We start from the raw sequence: 22,500 nt of genomic DNA, 5'->3' as shown, positions 1-22,500 counted from the left end.
TGAGCTGCTGCCCTTGGCTTCAGGAGAGGAGTACTCCAAGGCCACACTTCTGCCTACGACTTACACTTAAACAACTCGGCGGTTCAGCGAACTTGTGATAGTGAGAACCCACACAGATGAGGCCCGAGAAAGGCCGGACGAGGTCGACCAGTCCCGGATCGCTGTGGACTCGCCGGAGTGCGACTGAACAGGGCGAGGGGGGAAACACTGCAAACATGTAGTGCTTGAATCGGCCACTAGACAAAGGGTTTCCTCTCGCGCGCACGCTATTTCAACAGTACTATACTAGTAATTGCCTACTATTGCCGTATTGGCGCTGTTATTCTTATTTTGCGTCCGAAATCATGGAAGTAATAACGTTACCATGGTTACGTAGTCTCGTAGATCTTCTAGTAAAATAAAATAATGCACGTGCACGTAACTAGATCTACATGTACATGCACGTGTACGTGTATGTGTATGAGACTATGAGTACAACAGTTTTTACCAGGGAGTAGTAAAAAATTACTCCCTGGTTTTTAGCTAGAGAAATCCAACCTCATGAATAAAGACTTTTTTGCGCAGCGTCCGATCCGAGTAACAGAGCATGAAGATGAACATGACTCTGTAGTGCTGAGCCCGTGTAGCGCCCATGCGAGCGCTATAGTATTTTCTTCATGAAGCTGGATTTCTCCGGCCAGGACTGTGCTACTACTAGACGGTCTACCATTATAATACAGTCAGTACCAGGTCTACCTGCCGCAAATACTACTACTGTAGTACTACTGTAGTACTAGTACTAGTAGTCTTATCTGTGGGGGGGGGGGGGGGGGGTAGTGTGGGCCTATTCATTTCCAGCCCGGATTTCTGAAGGTATTATGTGTGTGCAACATTGCAAGTGTGCACGGGGTTCTGATTTCACTTTCCAGACAGTCAAAAGCCCTGCGGCATTCCCCCCTCCGCTATTCCCCGCTGCCCGCATAGCACACATCACGCACTAGTGAAGGCCTTAGGCCTGTGGGGATTGCCCTATCAAAAATTTGATAATAATAATAATAATAATAACGTTGAACGGCCTCTGCTGGGATGACGACTACACCATAGCTCAGTGGTTAGAGCATCGCTGGCTACAACAAGGGTCCCTGGTTCGAGTCCTGGTGGTGGCAGTCAATTTTTTCTTCAGACTTTTCCCGTTTGTCTCTTTCCCTCAAACCAGTTTAAAATAACATACGCGGTTGTCTTTTTGCTTTCGTTCTTACTTCATGGTTTCACGCGATTTATAGTGTTGTGAATAAACCTGTTCTCAAAGGAACAACACAATAATAGAAAAGCTGACAGGATCGCTTTTCTAAATACTGGCCGGGGGGGGGGGGGGGGGGGGATACACGCACTCGACCGTCAGTATAAGCTCTTGAATATATCCCAGGCCCTCGTACGCCTTAGTGTGTGGATCGATCCATGAAATATCCCGATAAGCTGTCGACGATGGAAAGGAAAACGCTCACTTCGGGATTTAGCGGCTACAATCGGCTGTTCCCATGGAACAGCCGATTGTAGCCGCACACACAAATCCGACTGCAAACGCAATTCGGCTGGACTATTCCAAAGAAAATGACAAGGCCATGCCAGTCGTAACCTGGCTATCTCCCAGCCTTATCCCCATGGTTACGGACTTACGGCACATTCCAGCTCCGTTGAGTCGGCCACATGCACAGCAACGCTGGCACCGCGCACCACTTGGCAACTGCACTGCTCACACACGACTACATTATACAGTAAAACCTGTCAGGGCGACCACTCGTAGTAGGCGACCACCTGTCCTAGAAGGCCACTGAAACCAAGACCAAGGGTTGCTATTTCTAGTCAAAATGAGAAATGACCCTGGATAAGGAGACCACCTGGTAACAGAGACCACCTGGTAACAGAGACAACCTGGTAACAGAGACCACCTGGTTACAGAGATCACCTGGTTACAGAGACCACCTTTTGAAGGTCCCTGGAGCGGTTGTTTGAGATAGGCTCCACTGTACTCGTGCAGAGCCTTGCACCAGCGATTGCATACCGTACTGTCTGGTGTTGAAGAACTGAGGGTTCAGGCTCGTAAGCTATAGGCCGTTCTGCTTTTTCATGCAGAACTGTCTATACAGACGAGCCCCCTTATACAAAAGGGCACCCTCCATGTGGTGAAATTCAAGCCTGTTTGTTCTTCAGCAGCTAACAGTAGGATACACTTCTAACCAGTACTTGCGGTGTCAGGACACCATGTTACGACTACGAGCGATATAAATACAAAGAGAGGGTAACGCGAAACAATTCGGTCTCAAAGAACAGTACTGTTCTAGATTCAAGGCTAGCGTAGCATCAAGAAGAAAATAAGCTTGGCATTTTAGAGACAGGAAACCTTCAGTCACTAATGTTATGATAGCTAAGCAAGAGATAAAAGAGAGAGAGAGGGAGAGAGAGAGAGAGGGGGGGGGGGGGGGGGAAGGGGGCTGTTTGCAGGATGTGCTTGAGGGCCGCATATTGCACAGCAAGGCGCACAGAGTGTGGGCAATGAGCACTGCAGACGTTGTGAGCACTTGCCGTTATGTCCATTATCAGGTGTGTTGGCATGTACCCAGCATGAGTTTTACTTAACCGGACACTTGCACAAACCATGCTCATCACACAGGGCATGTCTACAGATCAACACTTGCATACATGTGCCGACACATCGTTCAAGTCGCACATGCTACCAAAACGATCGCCAGGTCATCGTGCCATGACAAACACGGCTGGTATATTCTCTACGCTCTCAAACGGAAACACACACACACACACACACACACACACACACACACACACACACACACACATGCTCAAACACGCACCACAGACGCGCTCACGTGCACACAGACACACACAGACACACACACACACACTGCTACACTACCTTGGGGGAGGAATAGACGCACTCATGCATAAACCGAAACGGGCGACCGTTCCGACCTACCGACAGCTGCTGCCTCCAACATTGCCGCCACGAGCCCCTTGGCAAGAAGATCCGGTGACTCGTCAGGGTTAGACACCTCCACCACGGCCACGCGCCATCCACACGCCTCCAGCAAATTCTTCTTGCGGCGCAGAGCGCCGAAGAGCTCACCAGTGAGACGTAACCGCATCGCGTCGGTCGTGACGAGCAGCATCACGGGCGTGCCGTTGAGATCTGCAAACTCCATGGCGCCTGCGCTGGCGTAGTCAAATCCCGGCGGCCAGGCGCGGAACGTGCCGTCCTGGCCGACCAGCGTGCACAGCTCGCCGCTCAGGTGGCGCACGTACGGCGCATGCGTGACCTCCGCGGGTCGCGTCCCCGCCACCCGCAGCACGCCCTCGTGCACCAGCGGCGCGCGCATGTCCTGCACGGCACGCCGCAGCTGCTCGGACACAGCCGGCGTGAGGCCGCCGACCGAGTGCAGGCCGTGCAGCACCTGCTCGAGCAGCGCGCTCCGCTCCGGCACGTTTACCAGCATGAAGTCCGTGTACCAGTGGCGGCGATTCAGCAGCCACGCCGGCGGCATCAGGTCAAACACCACGCTGACCCACAGCAGCTGCAGGCAGTACTTGGACTGGACGTCGTCCTCCGCCACCGCTCCCTGCATCAGCAGGCCGGCTAGCGTCGCCAGTGGATGTCCCAGCGATGCGTACGTGTACAGAACGTCGCGCACAAACACGGCGCCGACGGAGAACGATTCCGTGCGACATGTCGCCACCAGGTAGGCTTCCAGGGCGGTGAGAAATCGCTCGTGCTTCACACGCAGTGGCAAGATCGCTTTCACGGCGCACCGAATGTTGAGCCATCGCTGCGGATTTAAGTCGGTCGCCGACCCGGACGGCTTGGCTTTCATCGACGCAGTGCTTCGCTCCAGAGACGTGGCAAAACTCTCGTACACTGCGTGAACGATGCCCACACCAACCGCTCGCTGCTGGTGCAGCGGGCCTAGCGACGCAAGCAGGGAAAACAAGGAGTTTGGGTCGAGCAGCGCGGTCACGTGATCGCTCACTGCGACGGCGTGAGTGTTGAGCGTGTCCACCACTTCGGCACTGCAGTAGTTTCTCACGTACTCCAGCACCAGCACGACGGCACGGAACTGCACCACGGCTCCCTTGCGGACGCCGATCGGCAGCTGTGCCAACGCCGCGTGCAGAAAGCGTACGAGCTGCGCCGACCGAGCCGTGCGCAGGTGCTCCAGCACTGACGTGGCTCCGGCCAGCACGGTCAAATCTCGCAGGATGGTACCCGAACTGCATGATTTATCCACGAACTCTCCTAGCTGGCTCTCGATGTTGGCCAGTAGTGGCGTTGCCAGGGTCGGATCCATGCTGGCTGAAAATCCCTCAACACTACGCATCAGTGACTGGCGAATCTGCTTAGCCTCTGCCACGTTGTATTTCCGAGTCGGACCTATATTCGGCACGTTATCACCAGTGTCCACTGAGGTGGGGCTTGCCTCTGCAGCTCCAGCATCCCAACGTACACTGCTCGTTTGCACGAGTCGGAGTTGCGTCAAAGATGCTGCTGAGCTGGTTGGTACTGGCACAGGCGGCAGCCATCGAGCCTGTGCTAAGGTTCGGGGAACCGCGAAGCAGTTCCGCCTGCTAAAGCACCTTGCAACGATCATGATGCATTTCCACCTACCTGAGCTGACATGAGATTCGAACAATTAATTTCTGAGTTTGCACAAAACAAAATTGGAATTTTTGGAGCGACAGCCTCTATTTCCTCGATAACAAGCACCAAAACTCAGAGTCGACTGTCAGTTGTGATTGTAAAAAAAAACGCATGGGCAAGATCAAGAGCTAGTGATGACTCTCCAGCTAATAGGCTTTAACTTCAAAACAACCCACAAGAAGAAATTGTTGTACTGCGGTGTGGATTGGATCTTTTTGAAACAACCCTCGACTCAAAAATGTAGCTCAGGCCATAATATAGTACGACAGCGTCGTCGTTTTTTTCATGCGTTCCTATCGCCGCAGAAAAAGAATGTAAAAAGACAAAAAAAAGTCTACAGCACGAGGTATTCCCAGGCGGTCACCCATCCAAGTACTAACCTCGCCCGACGTTGCTTGACTTCGGTGATCGGACGAGAACCGGTATTTTCAACGTGGTATGGCCGTAGACATTCTAGTTGGTCTTGCTCCGACTTTTATTAATTTTATTTCAGCCGCTTCAATCCCAGCACCAACCTGCTGTGCTGAATTATTTCTGGGCCGCCCAGGATCTATGAGGGGGTTGTGTGATACCAAGAGTTCATAACCCCCAAGAGTGTGCAACGGGCATAGACCCAGCGCTCGGCGAAATTCCTACATTACGTCATGCGCAGCTTGTCATCCGAGGTAAATTTGGGTTCTTTGCGATTTCTGGAAAGTACACCCTGAACCGCTCCTAACTCAAGGCTGTAGCCTCGACTTTTCGAAGCTTTTTTTGAAGACATTTCGGACGTACAAGTCGTAGATCGTACTTTCTCAAAAACAAACCGTGGCTCTTTCTCAGCCAAGCATCCATGGACATCGCGACAGGAAGAAGTGAGGACGCTGTTAAAAATATTGCATTGCCGTCGAGGACAATCATTCTGATAGCTGTGTAACTCAGCCGAAAAATGCTCCTTCGACGTATTCTCTCAAGTTCCTCAACCATTTGAAATCATCTTCGAGGAAAGCACCGGAAATATGCCGATGGCCTGGGGAAGAAATTGTTCTTGAAGAGACTGAATGAAAGAAGAAGGGGATGAAGAGTCACCATTGCATCGAAAAAATAAATAGTTTTGTCTTTAGGATCGTGTGCTTTGTTTCACTTTTGCTTCTTGAGACTCAGAGTCAGACTAGAATCGATCGCAGTTTAGGCAGTTTACCCTGGGGAGCATCCTGGTTTGACTGTAAATCTTAGAAGAATTCATCGGCGTGACTCATCGCACTGCACCAAAAATGACGCAATGAAGGAATTCCGCCGAGCGGGCTTCCATACAGGGACTGATCAGGAGTTGCACACTCTTGGGGGTTATGAACTCTTGGTGATACTGATAGTAGAGAGGTTCCGCATAACGTAATTACGTTAGTAAAAAACGCATGAATAACGAATGCAAGGTAACAGAATGCCAGGTATCTGCGGACAAAAGTAGTACTTCTCGAAATAATACCACGAGCACGCTATCAAGAGTACATAACCCCTCCCCCCCCCAGAGTGTGCAACGCCTGATCCTGCTCTGCATAGGGTCGGGTCGAGCGTAATCGGATCTTTGCGTCATAATTATACCGTATCAGATCCGATTAGTCGGATTACGCTCGACCAAGACCCTATACAGAGCTGGATCAGAGTTGCACCCTATATGTACATGTACTATTGTACTACAGGGTGATTCCTAGATCCCTGATCAAGCACCGGTGACCCTCCGTTGTCTGCTGCACACACTACTTCACGTCCTACCCAGCATGCATGCAGGATGATGCGGCAGACACACTTGGCACCATGCACAGCAATTCTGCCGTGGACGTCACACCGGCAATACACGGAAGCAGGGCACGCAATTCGTCTTGCGAACAATCTGCTGCAGGACTTTCACTGCCTGCGATCGCCTGGTTACGTCACCGGCATGCAGGATGGACACATGCACATACACACGAATGCAGACACACGCACATACACACACGCACGCACATCATGCGTACAGCACCACATGCAGGCAGCGGCCCGAACCAGAGCTACGCAGTTCGCATTCAGATTGTTCTTTCGTAGTTTACGATGTCGACAGTTTGGTGTCAGCGAGCTGCCGAGCACACAAATAAGTGCGCCAGAAACACCAGAACCATGCAAGAAAGAGTATATCCGTTTACAAGAAAAGGCTAGCAGTATTAATTTCAATGGTAGCAAATCGGACCATGGTCAAAGAACAGGATCTGCGATGGATGGTGATGCAATGTCGCTGGCCTTGCATTTCTTAGACACAGAGCGCTCTCTCAACCAGGACGCACGCCATAAGCAAACGAACAGCTCCGGTGAGGAGCTTGACTGTTGTTGTTGTTGTTGTTGTTGTCGTTATCGGTGGCGCTGTTCTGTGGAAACCTGTACTAGTGTATCCACCCATCCAGCCAACAGGGGCTTGACAGAGGGACGATAAGGATTGGGCTCGGGCATCTATTTTCCCCCTTCTTCTTCAAAGTGCGTCTGTCATCTCCGGAACAGCCTGAGAACGAGCAAAACACAAAATCAAAACGGACAATTGAAAACATTCAACAGGTGTTGTGCAGACAGCAGGTACTGAAAATCGACAAACCTTGGCCAGTGAGAAACTTTGGCCGATCTCAAAATAAATTTGCTTCGCGGCCATCAGACTTTGGCAGCTGGGTGCTTCCCCCAACGAAATCAGTGGATAACAACAGGATAGTTTTAGTTCTCACATGCCGTCACGGCCCAAACTTGCATTATTCGGATCCGGTGAACAATTTCCGACTCGTGATCTACTTTGGTTGATTGGCACCAAGCAACAAAAGTCGTAGACTTGCCATACACCAAATACCCCCCCCCCCCCTTCCAACACAAAACAATAATGGGAATAATCCTCCAATACCGAAAGCACAGTCAATGTACTAGCCTAGCTGAGGAAAAAACGGGTCAACGGGATGAGTACGTAGTACTACGTACCTTGAACAAATCAGCCACCAGACCAAAGTCGGACACTGGCACACAGACAGGAGACAGACAGCACACAGATCGTCAAGGATTAGCTGTCAGCACAACCATCCAACACTGGCACACAGAAGAAGAGTGTCTACGGGTCGAAGTGCTCCGTGCATGATGCGCAAAGCTTTGGTTGCACCGGATTTTCGTCACCACCCCACACTGAAACAGCAGGGGCACTAGTTTTCAGGTGTACCATGGACTGCCTGTGCTACAGCGCTGGCCAGAGAAATCCAACCTCATGAATAAAGTAGCGCCGCGTTCGAGTGCACAGAACAGTATGCGTAGTGCTAGGGATGCATGGTGCCCGGCAACGCTATTTTATTCATGAGGTTGGATTCCTTTGGCTAGTACTGTAGTTGGTCGCGGGTACGCTTAACCTGGACACTCGGCTAATCACTGTAGCATGGGCAAAATTCAGCGCTGGTCTAGTTTTAGCGATGTCAGTGACAGGAGTGGTTTTGCTAGCTAGCCAAATGAGAATCTGTAGTCGCCAGGTCGGTATTCACCGGACTGTTCTTTCGACTTGAGACTCTGGTCGCTGTAACTCATCAATGAAAAATCTTTCGGAATGGTCAAACAGATAGCTAAAACCGAGCGTTTTACAGCAGTTTCAATGACAGCCTGGCGTGGACCCGGTCTTCGGCAACAGCTGTGTGGAATGTGCAAGAGTAACATTGGGTTTACTGTCCATTCAAATAAAACAGTACCGCAGGCTTGTAAAATTTTGGGTGTCAGGACTGCTTCTGCACACATTTTGCTACGGTACACTCAGTGCCTGCCCTGGTTTTTGCAAACCTGTCCGAATTTCAAATTCCCTGACACCCAAGCTTCGTGAACATGAGTTACTCAACAGCACACGAAGTCCCACGATAAAGTTTTTGAACCAACTATTCACACTTAGTGTGGCGTTGTCAACAGAAGGTGCCAAGCCAAGCACACGTGAAAACGCTAAAATCGGAAGAACTTCAGTTGGCCGAGGGACGGGCAGCAGAGAACACGAGCACCTACCTTGGAAGATCGGTGCTTCCTCGTCCTTGTTGATGGCAACAATGATCTGTAGAGGATAACGGTAGAAGCGATCACAGACAAGGGTGAGTGCCACTGCTCGTGAGCGCACGGTTAGGCCAAGAATGCCACAGCGTTACAGAACGTGACAGTATAGGTCTACCCCCGCTAGAACGACATCGGTCACATGACAGTAGAGAGGTTAAGATGCACACTATTTCTGACGTGACGCGCAATTTCACGTCAAAATGAGTGAGAGAGAGAGAGAGAGAGAGAGAGAGAGAGAGAGAGAGAGAGAGAGAGAGAGAGATCAGCTGACAAGTGCATACAGAAAGGGCTTGCGTACATGTAACAAAAAGAAAAAGGTGCGGCGTTATCAAGGGAACAGATGAGTACTGTCACCACAGACAGACGGAGAGAATGGATCTAATCAAGATCCTCACATACCTTGCTGTCCTTCATACCAGCCAAATGCTGGATGGCACCAGAGATACCGACGGCAATATACAACTCCTAGACCAGTCACACACATATGAGCACAGCACCGAACGGCCGAGTCAATGAATATCAGCATGGGCGGAAATAAGGCAGCCATAGTGTCAACAAATTAGCGATGCATGTAAGCTTGGCGCCCAAAACTGGAAACATTCCTACAAAACTACATACAGCCGTAGGTACACAGTTTTAAAGCAGCAATGAAGGTAACGTTGGCTAGTAGAGACCTTCAACATCACAAGATGAGGTGGGGCCAGGTCTATACCATCTGAACAATGTTCCTCAGAACATGTGCAGCGTTTGCCCTTTGTTCAGCCCCCTGCCCCCCTGTCTCTGTTCTTACACATGTTGCTCATGGATTCCTACTGCAATGCACCAGCCTACAAATACCCCCCCCCCCCCTTCCCACCCACTTGAAGATAACATGTTCTGCTAGGTATTTGTGCAAGCCATAAGGAGCTGGTGCTTCCCCTTTTTCCAGGCTCTCAAACACCACCCGAACTCTGAACATGCGCGACCAGAGGTAGTGTATTTTCATTGATACCAAGGGTGGTGGTGGTGGTGCGGTGACTTACGGGAGCGACAATCTTGCCAGTCTGTCCAATCTGCATGTCGTTGGGAACCATACCGGCGTCGACAGCGGCACGAGATGCACCAACTGTATACGGAAAAAAGGAAGAAGACAAGAGTGCACACACACCATTGGACCATTGGACCATTGGACGCCCATCGCCGGAGGCGATGATAGCGATGCTACAGCAGAAGCCATAGCAGCTTGTGCTGGGATTGCACCATTCAACAGCTTGCAAGGCTGAAGAATTGACCGCCACTATTCAGCCTGGCCACACACACACACACACACACACACACATACACACGAGCAAAACCAAAGAATTTGATATATGAGCTGGACTAAGCAAGGAAGAAATCTGGGGAGAGGGACAGGGAGATAGATAGAAAGAGAGAGAGAGAGAGAGAGAGAGAGAGAGAGAGAGAGAGAGAGAGAGAGAGAGAGAGAGAGAGAGAGAGAGAGAGAGATTGTCACCCTTTACATGACTACAAGTCTGATCATGCACACAGTAAGAAATATAACTATGGCATCCGATGGACACATACCTCTACTCCCAACACCGCATACAGTTGAAGAAGCAGATACATCGCAAGAAAAGCTCCAGCTACACACAATGCAATGCATTTCACTCAAACTGCAGAGGGTGGTGAACAAGACTTTCCCCTTACCTGCAGCACCAAGCTTGTCAGCCATTTTGTAGAGAAGCTCAAAGTTCTCTCCGTTCTTCATACCACGCCCTGTGGAGGAGGGAAGGAGAGAGAGAGAGAGAGAGAGAGAGAGAGAGGGAGAGAGAGAGAGAGAGGGAGGGAGGGAGGGAGAGAGGAGAGAGAGAGAGAGAGAGAGAGAGAGAGAGAGAGAGAGAGAGAGAGAGAGAGAGAAGAGAGAGAGAGACACACACACACACACGCATGCACAAGAGAAGCGAGAAAGAAAAGAAAGTCAGGCAATGGTTGAAGATCGAGCGTGACACCGAGAAAGAGAACGAGTGAAGAAAGAGCCATGCACACAGCACAACACACAACACATACAGTACACACGATGAACACAAGTAAGACATGACCCAACGTGTAATGTTGTCTTCAATACAAGCAGTACCCTCCCCAAAGCATGGCTTTATCTGCCTGCGAATTGATCTCTGGAGAAGGAAACAGCAGTGGAAACTGGAAAGCCAGAACGACGACTAGCAACTTACCACCAGAGATGACAATCTTGGCAGAAGACAGCTCCGGACGGTCGCTCTTGCTAAGCTCCTGTCCGACAAACTTGGACAGGCCTTCAGGAGTTTCGGCCGCGGGTGCTAACAACAGAGGGAGACAGACCAAGCGGACAAAGCAAAGAGAGGGCAAGAGCAAAGACAAACATGTAAAAGGAACATAATGTCATGTACCACACGCACATTCGCAAGAGGACAGACAAGCACAGGGAACTGCTGGTACTGTGATACGGTACGTATGTCCACGTGCACAGGTTTACGCATGAATGCGGGTCACATGATCACCATCAGAAGATTATAGTGATGTGATGATGATTGATTATACTATAATAGTGCTGTGCTGAGGGGTGTTGGCACTAGGGCGGTTTAGTTCCCACGTAACGGAAACGCGTACGTGGGTGATCCACGTAAAGTGGATGAAGGGCATCCACGTTGCAATGTTGTGTTTAGTCACACGGAACAAACAAAAGCATGAAGCGAAAGGCCCAAACCTGGTCAAAGACGAAGCTACCCGGGCCTAAGAAGCTCATCGAATATTTTGATTTCGTGCTTCGGAAATTTCTTCAGCTGAGCACCCTCACAGCTCGCAAAATGCGCTCCATTCTGATTTTCACCCACGTTCTGGCGGAACGTGGGTGAGCCTCCATACACGGTATGTCGTGAATCAGAAAACGTCTGTACGTGGGTCACTGAGTATCACGTGGTACACACACGTAAAGTACCCACGGATTACGTGGGACTAAACCTCCCTACTGCGAGTGCTGCAACGACTTACCGGTTTCTTCTGTTGCAGAGTTGCTGGCCACCTCAGCAGCGGGGAACGCGGTGGTACGCACGGTGAACACCTTCACGTCATCCGCCGACTTGACGGTGGCAACAGCATTGCCTGGAGAGACAGGAGGGGCCGAGTGCACACACACATGCACCCAGACACACAAACACACCATGTACCATGGACCAGGTATACGCCCGTTGCAAGAGAAGCACGCAAATCTGCAAATGCACTGGACGTCCACCCACAGATTTTCTCTTATAGCAACAATAGCGGATCTGATTCTGATTGAAACAGATCAATACAAGCGCCAGATAGTTGTCTAATCCACATAACTGGCGAAGCCATGTGAATCGACCACCAATGCACACCTGGTCTACATCGCACGGAGTACATCGGAATAGGACGGCCAAGACAGTTACTTATGCACACCCTACACTTGCTGGGATAACCAGTATAGACAGAACGCTGCTTTGATAAAAGCACACACACACACACACACGCACACACTCTCACACACAGTGGCAAACTTGCTCATGCCAGACACTGACTGGTCATTCGCAGGTCATTCGAGAGAGAGAGAGAGAGAGAGAGAGAGAGAGAGAGAGAGAGAGAGAGAGAGAGAGAGAGAGAGAGAGAGAGAGAGAGAGAGAGAAAGAGAGAGAGAGAGAGAGAGAGAGAGAGAGAGAGAGAGAGAGAGAGAGAGAGAGAGAGAGAGAGAGAGAGAGAGAGAGAGAGAGAGAGAGAGAGAGAGAGAGAGAGAGAGAGAGAGAGAGAGAGAGAGAGTGGAGGGGTGTGAACTATCAGGCAGTATAGAAAGCAAAACACAAAGCGAGATGCAATAGGCCACCATTGGCCAGCATCACCACATCACACAGCTACAGATGAACCGTCAAGTATGAAGCAATTTATGGAGCTCACCGCATCACAGCCAACGAGAGAGGACAGTCAGCCAAACAAGTAATTGACAACCAACGGGGAGTCAGCAGACAAAATATTTATAAAACTAGACAACCTGATCAGCAGCACATACCGGCATAAATAGTCCTAACAAACGTGTCCTCGCCTTCGATGCCAGTGACATCGGAGATCTGATTCACGTCCAGGAGAGCAGCGACGCGCGGCAGAATATTCTGTGAGAAACGGATAGCATTAAAAAAAAAAAGAGAAAAAGACAAGAGGTAAGAGTCACTTTGCAACAGTCACAGGCTCACAGCGGTAGAAAGAGGATACTCAGGGGTTACACTTTAGGACAGATTGGACCACCTGGGTTCTTGAAACAACTCCCCCCCCCCCCCCCATGGGCGGTAACAGGACATAGTCAGCATGCTCAGATGCCCCCCCATCCCAAATAGGTAGCAAGACAAAGTCAGCATGCTCAGATGCCCCCCCCCCCCCCCCCCACACACACACACACACATACAACCACATGCCATGGGTAACAGAACATGGTCAGCATACTACTAGTACCCTGATGACCCCCCCCCCCCCCCTCAATATGTAGCAGGACATGGTCAGCATACCCAGGTGACCCCCCCCCCCCCACCCCCCATCCGTCCCTGCCCATGCATACGCCTGAAATGGAAAACACACAGGCATCCTGTCCTGGATGAGTGTGAACATCGACCATACCCTGTACTGCAGCCGATATGTTCAATGCGCGTGTCAAGACGAATATCGAACACAGATGAACACTGATGTCTGGTAGCGTTCTTAATATCAGCAAGAGTACATAACCCCCAAGAGTGTGCAACTCCAGCTATGGGGTTTGCGACGGCAGAACTTCACATCACGTGATGAACCCGTGCACATTATTGGCACCCTGTGCATGATAGATACAGGGTTGTACGCAGCCCAGCTTTGGGTAAAACTCTCTCGTGATCACTTAGTTTACACTGTTTGCCAGTGTAACCTTTCGGACCATGTCAAGTGATGTGAAGTTCTGACGTCGCAGCACTGCATAGAGGTGGTGCAGGCAGTCTGAGTTGCACTCCTGGGGGTTATGTACTCTTGGTATCAGCATGCTCACCTTTCCCATGGCGGTGTGTCCAGCAGCGATATGGCTGAAGTTGAACTGCTTGTGAGCGGCAACAACAACCGGAGTGACCGTCTCTGTAGGGACAGGATGATGAAAAGGGGAAAGAGAGAGAGAGAGAGAGAGAGAGAGAGAGAGAGAGAGAGAGAGAGAGACAGACAGACAGAGACCGTGAGTGTGAGTGAGAGAGAGAGTAGAGGACAGGAAGACACACAGAGTGAAACAGACAGAGCGAGAATAAGTACAGCAGTTTTGCAAAGTACGCGTTCACTCACAAAGCTCACGGGACAATGCATACACCTACAACAGTTAACGAAGCAAACAAGTGACCGACCTGGTAGGGCACCCTCAAAAGCATCACCGTTGGCCAGGAGTACACGTGTAACACCATCAACCTTTCTCAAGTCGGAGACCACCTGAGCAGGGCACAGAGGGAGAGAGCAAGCCACATGCAAGCCAAAACAACTTTGTTAAAAAGACATCCGAGAATGCATTAATTAACAACGGCCCATTCAACACCGCAGTGTTCCGCATTAGTATAGCGCTGCTTGATGAAACCTGGCCCAGCGAGTCAGCACATGCCAGGCGCTACACAGGAAGTACCGCAAGCAAAGCAGGGAGCTTGTGAACTCTGATAAAGGTCTATCCTCGTTAGTACGACATCGGTTACAACTTACAAGACGAATCTTATTGGTAGACAATGATCTAAAATACCCTGACGCCTGAAACGCAAGTCCGGATAGTAGATAATACTCATTATAAGACAAAGAATTTGAACCCGAGTTCAGGTGTGAAGTTTCATAAATGAATTAGCCCCCCCCCCCCGGGTTGTCTACTAACGAGGGTAGACATGTGCTGTGTATGTTGCTTTGCTATGGAAACAACGCAAGCAATGCAGGAACACGGTAGCACAGCCAGACAGCACTGCTGTAACAGTAGACTGCAACTGAAACACAGACGGACCACCGTGTTGCACGCTCACCTGGTCAGCGGGACTGGAGGCGGCCACCAGTGCGGTGATGTCGCCACCCATGGTCTTGGCCGCCGTGACGGCGCTCAGCGTGGCCGCGTTCAGCGTGTTGTTGCTGTGTTCGGCCAGGATCAGCGTGCTGGCATTGCGCTGTGCCAACTGCACCGTTCAAAGCAACGGTGTAAACACAGATGCAGAGGGACAGACAGAACCACACAGACGCAGCAGCACCACGCACACAGTTGACACACATAGGTAGCAGATCAAAATTCAATTTACAGTACGTGTAGAATGTCGCAATGCATACGCTGTGTAGAGGTCTCTGGCCCACCCAGAAGCAGTGGCCTCTCGTAAGGACTACGCATTTCCTGTGTAGGGTGTGTGCATAAAATGCTGCTGCTGAAAATGCCAGCATTTACGTAGCCCATAACTGAAGAACCCGTTTAGTTTTTACCAACAGATTCGGCGTACATGAGTGTACGTGTACATGTAACAACACTGTGGATGCAGTTTTCTAAACAACACGCGCCATACATCCAACATTTCCCCTCAAGCCGATCGTGATTGCTGTTGGGTTCATTTTCTGCCCAGCCCCACTCAAAGAAACTGTATCCTCATGAAAAAGTAGCACACACAAACTATCATTCTCGTTCCTTGGCAGGCACTCCACATACATAGATAAGTGGAAGAACAGTGGAAGATACGATTTCGGTGATACACATTCAAATGGAACATGAGAAAAGCTAGCTATTTGAGAACGATCATGACACTCACAAACAATCAATTTCTACATTTGTGAGCGTGACTTGTAAGGTCAGAACAAAGGAAGGGAGTGAACTTCAGTACATGTACTTGCCTTGCTGAAGCCACGCAGGCATCGGGAAGCACTTGAGGCGAACATTATCCAAGAGAGTCAAGGCAAAAGTCGACCAACCGACAGTGCAACCAGAAAAATAGGGATGTAAATGCTTCACTTTCTGAGCAAAACCTTTGATGGCAGGACCTTTCACCTACTGAGTCTGTACTCTTTTCGCTCTCTGCCAAGTTCCCGCAGAGTTTACAAAGATGTGCGGTAACTCGTGGGATTCTGCCGTGTTATGAATGTATTTTCAGAACTTCCTCGTGTGAATCCAAAACCAGTGCGAGTTTGGAGGTGTGTCAGGGTGGTCACGACGTCGCGACATGATCCGAGTGAATGAAAAATTGAAAATCAAGGAAGTGCTGGAAATCAAAATGACAAAAAGTGAAATGGACAGACGACAAGACTCAAGACTGAGTCAATTATCAAGAGCATGAAAATCACGTAGGTTTGCCTTGGCGTAGATCTCAGGATGGAGGAAGGTGGTGATGGGGGCCAATCGCTCAGGGGCCGGTACGTTGTCGTGCTGAGTGGCAAGCGAAAATCTGGCAAGGACTATTTCGCCGACGTTCTCAAGAAAAGGTGGATATTCAAATTTTGAACACAAAACTATTGTTATGATTCTACATACTGAGTAACTTCCCCCCCCCCCCCCCCCCCGGGTTATGTACTCTTGATTCTACGTTACTGTACTGAGGGCTTGTTTCCTAGAGGAATTGCCCAAACGTTGTGCGGTACGAAATGTACATGATCAGTGGCATTAGTACTGCATGCTGTGTGATTTTTTTACATAGTGACAAGGGGTAGAAATGTGTGTTCTGCAGATTATAATAGTATTGCCTTTACACTCATACCTCGTTTATCCGGGCAGTCCGGGACCTTGCACTGCCCGTAACTTTGAAATGTCCGTAACTCCGAATCATATACATCTTGATGGGGAAAAGGCCATCGATATGGCATATGACGTCAATATTTCTACGAAAAGTGACAAAAGAGTAGTAATATTTCCCCTGAAACTCGCCCAAATAGTGCCCGGTAGACCGAAGTGCCCGTAACTTCGGGGTCCGGATAACCGAGGTATGAGTGTATTAGCTTTTTCAATATCATTTAAACACACGGCGAGGAGACAACAATTGTATGACTGCAATCAATAAGACAGGCTGAATCGACATGATTTTACTCTATTCGTCGACATAACAATAATAAAAAACGTTTTTTCAGCGCATGATTCCGAATATCTATCTGCGACTGGGCGTATCTCGATTTCAAATATTTAAACAGGCGACGAGGAGACGACAACTTTATAGCCGCAATCAATAAGACAAGCCGAATCGACATGTGTACTGAGTGGACGAGTCACAAGGCCGTGAAGGGGACTGCTTTGAATGTGTATGGTGTCCACACAGGCGCTGGATGCGGAAGTCGGTGTTACCATGGTGGTGACATTCTGTGAACCCTGTTGACGAACGCACCAACGTGCGTTGTATGAAATTATTATTTGTTGTGTTTCTGAGGAAAGATCAAGTCTTGCGGGTCGTTTTCAGGATTAGAACGTTTCTACCGCGTATACCGGCGTACAGTGTAACCTGGTATATGCGACCTCTGGTTTTAGCGACCGTTTTTCCATGCGCGGACAGTTCTACACAGAAACTGCACCGGATACGGCGACCACCTGCCTTGCGCGACCAGCGACCGGCTTTTAGTGTACCAAGTGCCATGTTGGACCTGTACACAGCGACCGAAACCGGCCAAAAGTGCCATCTTGGCTGGCAGGGTTGACTGCAACAAGGTTGCAGTGTGCTCTGACGCCAGTGCGTGCACTGCCATGCAGTCAACAGAAGTGACAGTGCAGGATGCACTGCATGCACTTGAGTGAGGTGTGCTTTGCCTGCACGAAAGCATTCTATGCTCCACACCTGTCCATATGAGTTATGAGTACATGGAAGTACAGTCATGCACATGTACGTGTGTGTGTACACAATCCGAATGTATGGGACCTGCTTCTAAAGACCACCTGGCTTTAACGACCACCTGGCTTTAACGACCGCTTTTGCTTGCACCGTGGGGTGGTCGCTTAAACCAGGTGTTACTGCATTTCCACCTTGTTCTGTCCTGCAGGCTCGGCGATGCAGCTTGCATTGTGCGTCTCTCTGGTCCTCTGAAGCGTGCCTATGCTGAGGTATGATTATGTCACAGCTGATGACGGATGTTTACTCATCATATCCTGTATCTGTTGGTCCGTTCTCTCCTTTTCAACTACCGTAAAGTACCGCCAGAGCGCCCCACCATCTCGTCCTTTCGTGGTCGTATTGTGGAGGTGGTCTCCTGTCTGTAGGTCATACGACACGAACTTTGTACACATATTACACGTTCTGCAGACAATCCGTACCTTCGAGTGGACACGAGCTCCACACAAAAACTGCTTTGTGTGACATTAGTACACTAAGGTTCTCACACCGTACAAACTTCGTTGCACTCTGCCATACGATTTTCCTTTCCCTGGCTGTAAATCAAGGTGGGGCGCTCTGGCGGTACTTTACGGTACTATTGGCTTGACATCCTAGTTTAAATAGGAGCAGCTGAATTGGTATTTGAGCTGATACTTAATTTTTTTTAATGTTTGTAGGACATCGCGGATCATTCCCCACAATAGTGATTTTGGGTAAGAACATGCTCTTATGTACACGGGATCGCAGTATGACCTTGGCCAGTCTAGCAGATGACGAGGTCTGATCTACTTGCGGAAGACGGGCGGGTTGAAACTGTAGCATCATGCTGTGAACTGTGTTTTTGCAACCATGCTCCCCTAGTGTACCATATGCTTGTTAAGAAGCCACATGTGTGCAATGATCCTTGCCGGTGCAAAGAGGAATGTCAGATGGTCAATTCTTCTGCTGCTCTCACACACACACTCGGCGGCCACTGGCTGATGAACCATCTCTCTGTGGGCCCGTGTGTGCGCACGTGAGTGTGTGCGCGTGCACATGTGTGCGTGTGTGTGCGCGCATGTGTGTGTGTGTATGCGTGCCCACCGCACTACAGGAGCATGGACTCGACTATCAGCGCTTGCTCGACGCCAGCGACTTCAAGGAGAAGTACCGCGAGGACATGATCGCCTGGGGCGAAGCACGGCGACGCCACGATCATGGTTTCTTCTGCCGACGAGCGGTACAGGAGGTGCCGGCCGCGTGCCGCGTCGTGATCGTGTCCGACGCCCGTCGCAAGACTGACGTGGCCTGGTTCGAGGAGAGGCGCGACGCGGCGGCGCGGGGTGTGCCGACCGTGTTCGTCAGGATTGGCGCCACGCTGGCGGCGCGCACCGCCCGCGGCTGGGCGTTCACGGCGAACGTGGACGACGCCGAGTCGGAGTGCAGCCTGGACGACTACACCGGCTTTGACGTGCTCGTAGAGAACAGCGGCGGTGATGCTGATAATGTGGACGAGGCTATACTGGATATCATGCAGCGAGCAAGAGCGGCAACAGACACAGCTGCTCTATGAGATTGACATAGTTTTTCTAGTTTTTGTTTGTTTCGGATTGTAGCTGCTCTGTCTTTTATTTTTAAATTATTTTCCCTTTTGCAATGGCTTGTAGTCATGTGCAACAACTCAAGTGCTGCTGGCAGTGCTTATACCTAGGTACGATCATAAAATTATTTTTATACTTCAGTATACCACTTTAGAAACAATGCTGTATTGCTTTTCAATGCACCGTCAAATAATGTCAGCCATCCCGAGCCGACTCGTTTGTTCCACGTGGCATGTGCACACACGTGGTTGGGTCCTGATGAGGGTCTCACTGAGATCAGATCTTGTACATCGGATCAGTGCACACACTAAGCAGGGTTGTGTCTGGTGTGCACGATAGGGAGTTGCATAGGCATGTAATACACAACTCCCTAGCTGATGTGCACGACAGCAGCCCAGGGATTGCCACTGCCCCCAGCCGTGTTAGATATCAACCTGTCAAAAAAGAGCAGGTACGGCATGCACACGTCATAGCACCAGGAGTCCATAATCCCCCAGAGTGCGCAACTTCACTTATCAGATCCGAGACAGCGAAATCCGTGTTGCACGTCATAGCGTGACGCCGTGAGTAGGGAGAGTGCATGGTGCACCACGTCGATCGAATGACGCAAGTGACGTTGGAAGTCATTTTTTGGGTCGGACTAGCTCGACCCAAAAAATGACGTACACCACGGATTACGCCGTCCCACAACCCCATCCCAGTTGCCCACTCTGGGGGATTACGGACTCTTGATAGCACCAAGAGTACATAAACCTAATGGCTGTACTCTTCATAGCACCCATACACAGTACTGTTACACTACTGTATATGCAAACAAACTCACAATGGCAACCGCACTGCACTGCACTGCGACTCACTGTTGATCTCAGGGACGAGTCGCTGAACTTGTCTGATATAGATTATACACAGGGCCAGGGGAGGGGGGGGGAGCCCAAGTAATTTAGTATGTACAATGACAGAGCGCTCAATAACACAGGAGTCAGAGCCAGAGCAACAAGCAAAAAACAACAATGGATCAAGGCATTCTCGCAACTGAGTTCCACGTGTGGTGAGCAATCATCATGCAAGGCTAGATATCGAATTATACATTTTGGGTGTGCTTCCTAAAAAAAACCCTGTTGAGTGCTATATCCACAAAAATTATAATATTTACATGCCACAGCTTCCATGTTGCTCAAATCAACATGACATTATCATAATATCTACATTTTTATGAAGCGCTACGACCCATGCGTGATCTAGAAAAGGGCCTCCGAGGTTCTTTAGAATGTGCAGCCTTGGAGTTAGCTAAGCATGGAGAGTATGTACGGACAGAAGAAATCTATTTACAATACATGCAAGGTCTTCAAGAGAGTATAATACAAGTGAAGTCTATGTACAACATGTACAATGGTCAAGGTTAATAAGAGTTAGTCTTTGCATCAAAGTTGCCTGGCATCCCTCAAGCTCATCATTTCACCATTTTCTTTTTCGTTCTCTTCAGCGATGGAGATGGAGAGGTAGCAGGCGTTGCTTGCAGGCTTCTGGACCTCTTCTTCTGTGCATCTTTCTGGCGCTGAACGTGGGCGAGAGCAAACCACACGGTCACAGACAGACAGACAGGCAGACAGACACACACACACACACACAATAAGAAACACAGGCAAGAGTGAAAGAAAGTTAAATGACCAACAAATTTAACGTTTTTTTGTTGTAATTTTGGCATGATAACGTGCAGAAAGTTTAACGATAGCTACCTGGCCACCCATCTGTATGCGCATCTTCATACACAGACATCTCCAACAGGGTTCGCAATAATGATATGAGCAACCTGCACAGTGCAAGCAGCCCCCATAGCACGGACGCCTCACCTGAACGGCATGTTCCTTGCTTTTGGTCGTGGCCTGTTCCGATGGCCGGGGTTTCTTCGAGGCGCTGGAAGGGGATGCTGCCAACGTTCCTGATTCAGAGTCTGCGTGGCCTGCCCCACTGCCGCTCTTCTTCTTCTTGCGCTTGTTCTGATCTTGCTTCTGCGAGAGAAGCACATGGTACAGTGGGTAAAGACGACCTCAGTGATGCATGCACAAACGTCAGCTGGTCCCTGCAATACCTGGGAACTACAGCCCTGGGCAGAGAAATCCGACCTCGTGAATATACAGTCAACTTTGCGTATAACGACACTCGGCGGGGCATCAGACAAGTGTCGTTATTCGCGAAGAGTCGTTATACCCCGAAGTCTCATTATTACGTATTACAGTTGGATCGGACTCTTTGCTCTGGGCATGGAAATTCTGTCGTTATTCGCGAATTGTCGTTATATCCGCATTCGTTATTACTACAGTGCATTTCAAAACTATAGACGCGTAGGGGTTTTGAAATATTTCAAATTTGGCTGGAACTTTTCGAGAATAGTTTTCGGAATATTGCTCAGGATCGCTCCACAATTACTCTCATAATAGTTTCTAAAGGATTGGATAACAGACGCCCAATTTGGAAAAATTTATGCACAAAGTGATCACAGATTTTATGTGGTATAGATGCTGGCATAACGGTTTTTGCCTAGGTAGGCGTCTATAGTTTTGAAATGGACTGTATACAGTATTAGCGAAGTTGACTGTACATGTAATAGTGCCGGGGGCTATGTGGTCCGGGCACTACACACCCTACTGTATGCACATCTGAGCGCGGCGCTATTCCCTGGTCAGAACTGTACAAAGAATCAAGTCGCTGGCTACACAATAGCATCCACTTGATCCCCCCCCCCCAGCGGATGCAGGATCTGTCCACAAATTCCCCAAACCATCCACTTGCTAGTCCTAGCCTGCCATCACTGACCGGGTGTTTGAAAGGTGACTTGCACTCACCTTGGGATCCATTCTATCCCACTTCTCCTTGTTACGCTGTCGCTGCTCGCCAAAGTCAGTCATGCCTAAATCCTAGAGAGAGAGAGAGAGAACAAAACGACAATGCAATAGTACAGAAACTCAGTGACACAACGTAGCCCACTGAATGAAGCCGTAGGAGAAAGAAAATGACAGTAGATCCGCACAGCCTTGCAATTATAACTGGGAAAGTGAGTGTTACATGAGCTCATGCCACACAACACAAGCCAGTGCTGCTCAATGAAATCTAGCCACGTCAATCAAGTACCAGTACGCGCCAGGCGCTGCGCAGCCCCAGACCTGCGAACTGTGGGCTGCGAAACGGTGCAAGGCGCAAACTTGACTCACAAGACCGGATTTCATTGAGCAGCACTGCACACTGTACATGACAAGTGTCGCACTCACCACTTCCAGCTGTTTCCGTGAGAGCCGAACAGGTTCCAGCAGCTTGTCCACGTCATCCTCCTCCACCGCTAGAGTTTCAAGCTTTTTACCTG

General features: G+C 49.7%; 4 protein-coding genes and 1 non-coding gene across 10 annotated transcripts in view; 1 reads left to right on the top strand and 4 right to left on the bottom strand.

Moving 5' to 3' along the window:
- Positions 1 to 22,500, bottom strand: part of LOC135819645 (uncharacterized) — an 84,149-nt gene that overhangs the window by 11,912 nt on the left and 49,737 nt on the right. For 3 of the 6 annotated variants that reach the window (XR_010553947.1, XM_065332889.1, XM_065332892.1), the window contains exon 1: positions 1 to 296. This exon is cut by the window's left edge and continues 7 nt beyond it. The exons of 1 other annotated variant lie outside the window; for it this stretch is intronic. The gene's annotated coding sequence lies outside the window, so the exon portion shown is untranslated. Of the gene's footprint in view, positions 297 to 22,500 lie in introns of those variants that run through there. 2 more of the 6 variants (XM_065332890.1, XM_065332893.1) reach the window with 1 other exon arrangement.
- LOC135820298 (5S ribosomal RNA) lies at positions 5,019 to 5,137 on the bottom strand. The gene has a single exon (XR_010554028.1). It is a non-coding gene; the product is annotated as a 5S ribosomal RNA (ribosomal RNA).
- On the bottom strand, positions 6,723 to 15,761 carry LOC135819641 (electron transfer flavoprotein subunit alpha-like). Its single transcript, XM_065332884.1, has 13 exons — positions 15,611 to 15,761; positions 14,767 to 14,913; positions 14,119 to 14,200; positions 13,779 to 13,861; positions 12,783 to 12,882; positions 11,753 to 11,863; positions 10,957 to 11,061; positions 10,433 to 10,501; positions 9,769 to 9,851; positions 9,146 to 9,211; positions 8,702 to 8,747; positions 7,655 to 7,689; positions 6,723 to 7,196 (listed from the first exon to the last, which is right to left on the bottom strand). The coding sequence occupies exons 1-13, from the start codon at positions 15,653 to 15,655 to the stop codon at positions 7,167 to 7,169; spliced, it is 1,002 nt and encodes a 333-aa protein (XP_065188956.1). The 5' UTR covers positions 15,656 to 15,761; the 3' UTR covers positions 6,723 to 7,166.
- LOC135819642 (phosphomevalonate kinase-like) lies at positions 15,980 to 19,355 on the top strand. The gene is made up of 3 exons (XM_065332885.1): positions 15,980 to 16,195; positions 17,732 to 17,792; positions 18,656 to 19,355. Exons 1-3 carry the CDS (start codon positions 16,086 to 16,088, stop codon positions 19,112 to 19,114), a joined length of 630 nt encoding a protein of 209 aa, XP_065188957.1. The 5' UTR covers positions 15,980 to 16,085; the 3' UTR covers positions 19,115 to 19,355.
- LOC135819639 (probable ATP-dependent RNA helicase DDX49) overlaps positions 19,985 to 22,500 on the bottom strand; it is an 18,077-nt gene continuing 15,561 nt past the window's right edge. The window contains exons 12-15 of the mRNA XM_065332883.1: positions 22,409 to 22,497; positions 21,986 to 22,057; positions 20,993 to 21,151; positions 19,985 to 20,697 (exon numbers count right to left, since the gene is read on the bottom strand). Coding sequence (XP_065188955.1) covers positions 20,593 to 20,697; positions 20,993 to 21,151; positions 21,986 to 22,057; positions 22,409 to 22,497 — 425 coding nt within the window. The 3' untranslated portion in view covers positions 19,985 to 20,592. The remainder of the gene's footprint in view (positions 20,698 to 20,992; positions 21,152 to 21,985; positions 22,058 to 22,408; positions 22,498 to 22,500) is intronic.

The sequence above is a fragment of the Sycon ciliatum genome, chromosome 6 (genome assembly GCF_964019385.1).
Source record: "Sycon ciliatum chromosome 6, ocSycCili1.1, whole genome shotgun sequence".
Lineage (NCBI taxonomy): Eukaryota > Metazoa > Porifera > Calcarea > Leucosolenida > Sycettidae > Sycon > Sycon ciliatum.
The sequence above is the reverse complement of the archived record's forward strand: the minus strand, read 5'-3'. Positions and strand labels throughout refer to the sequence as shown.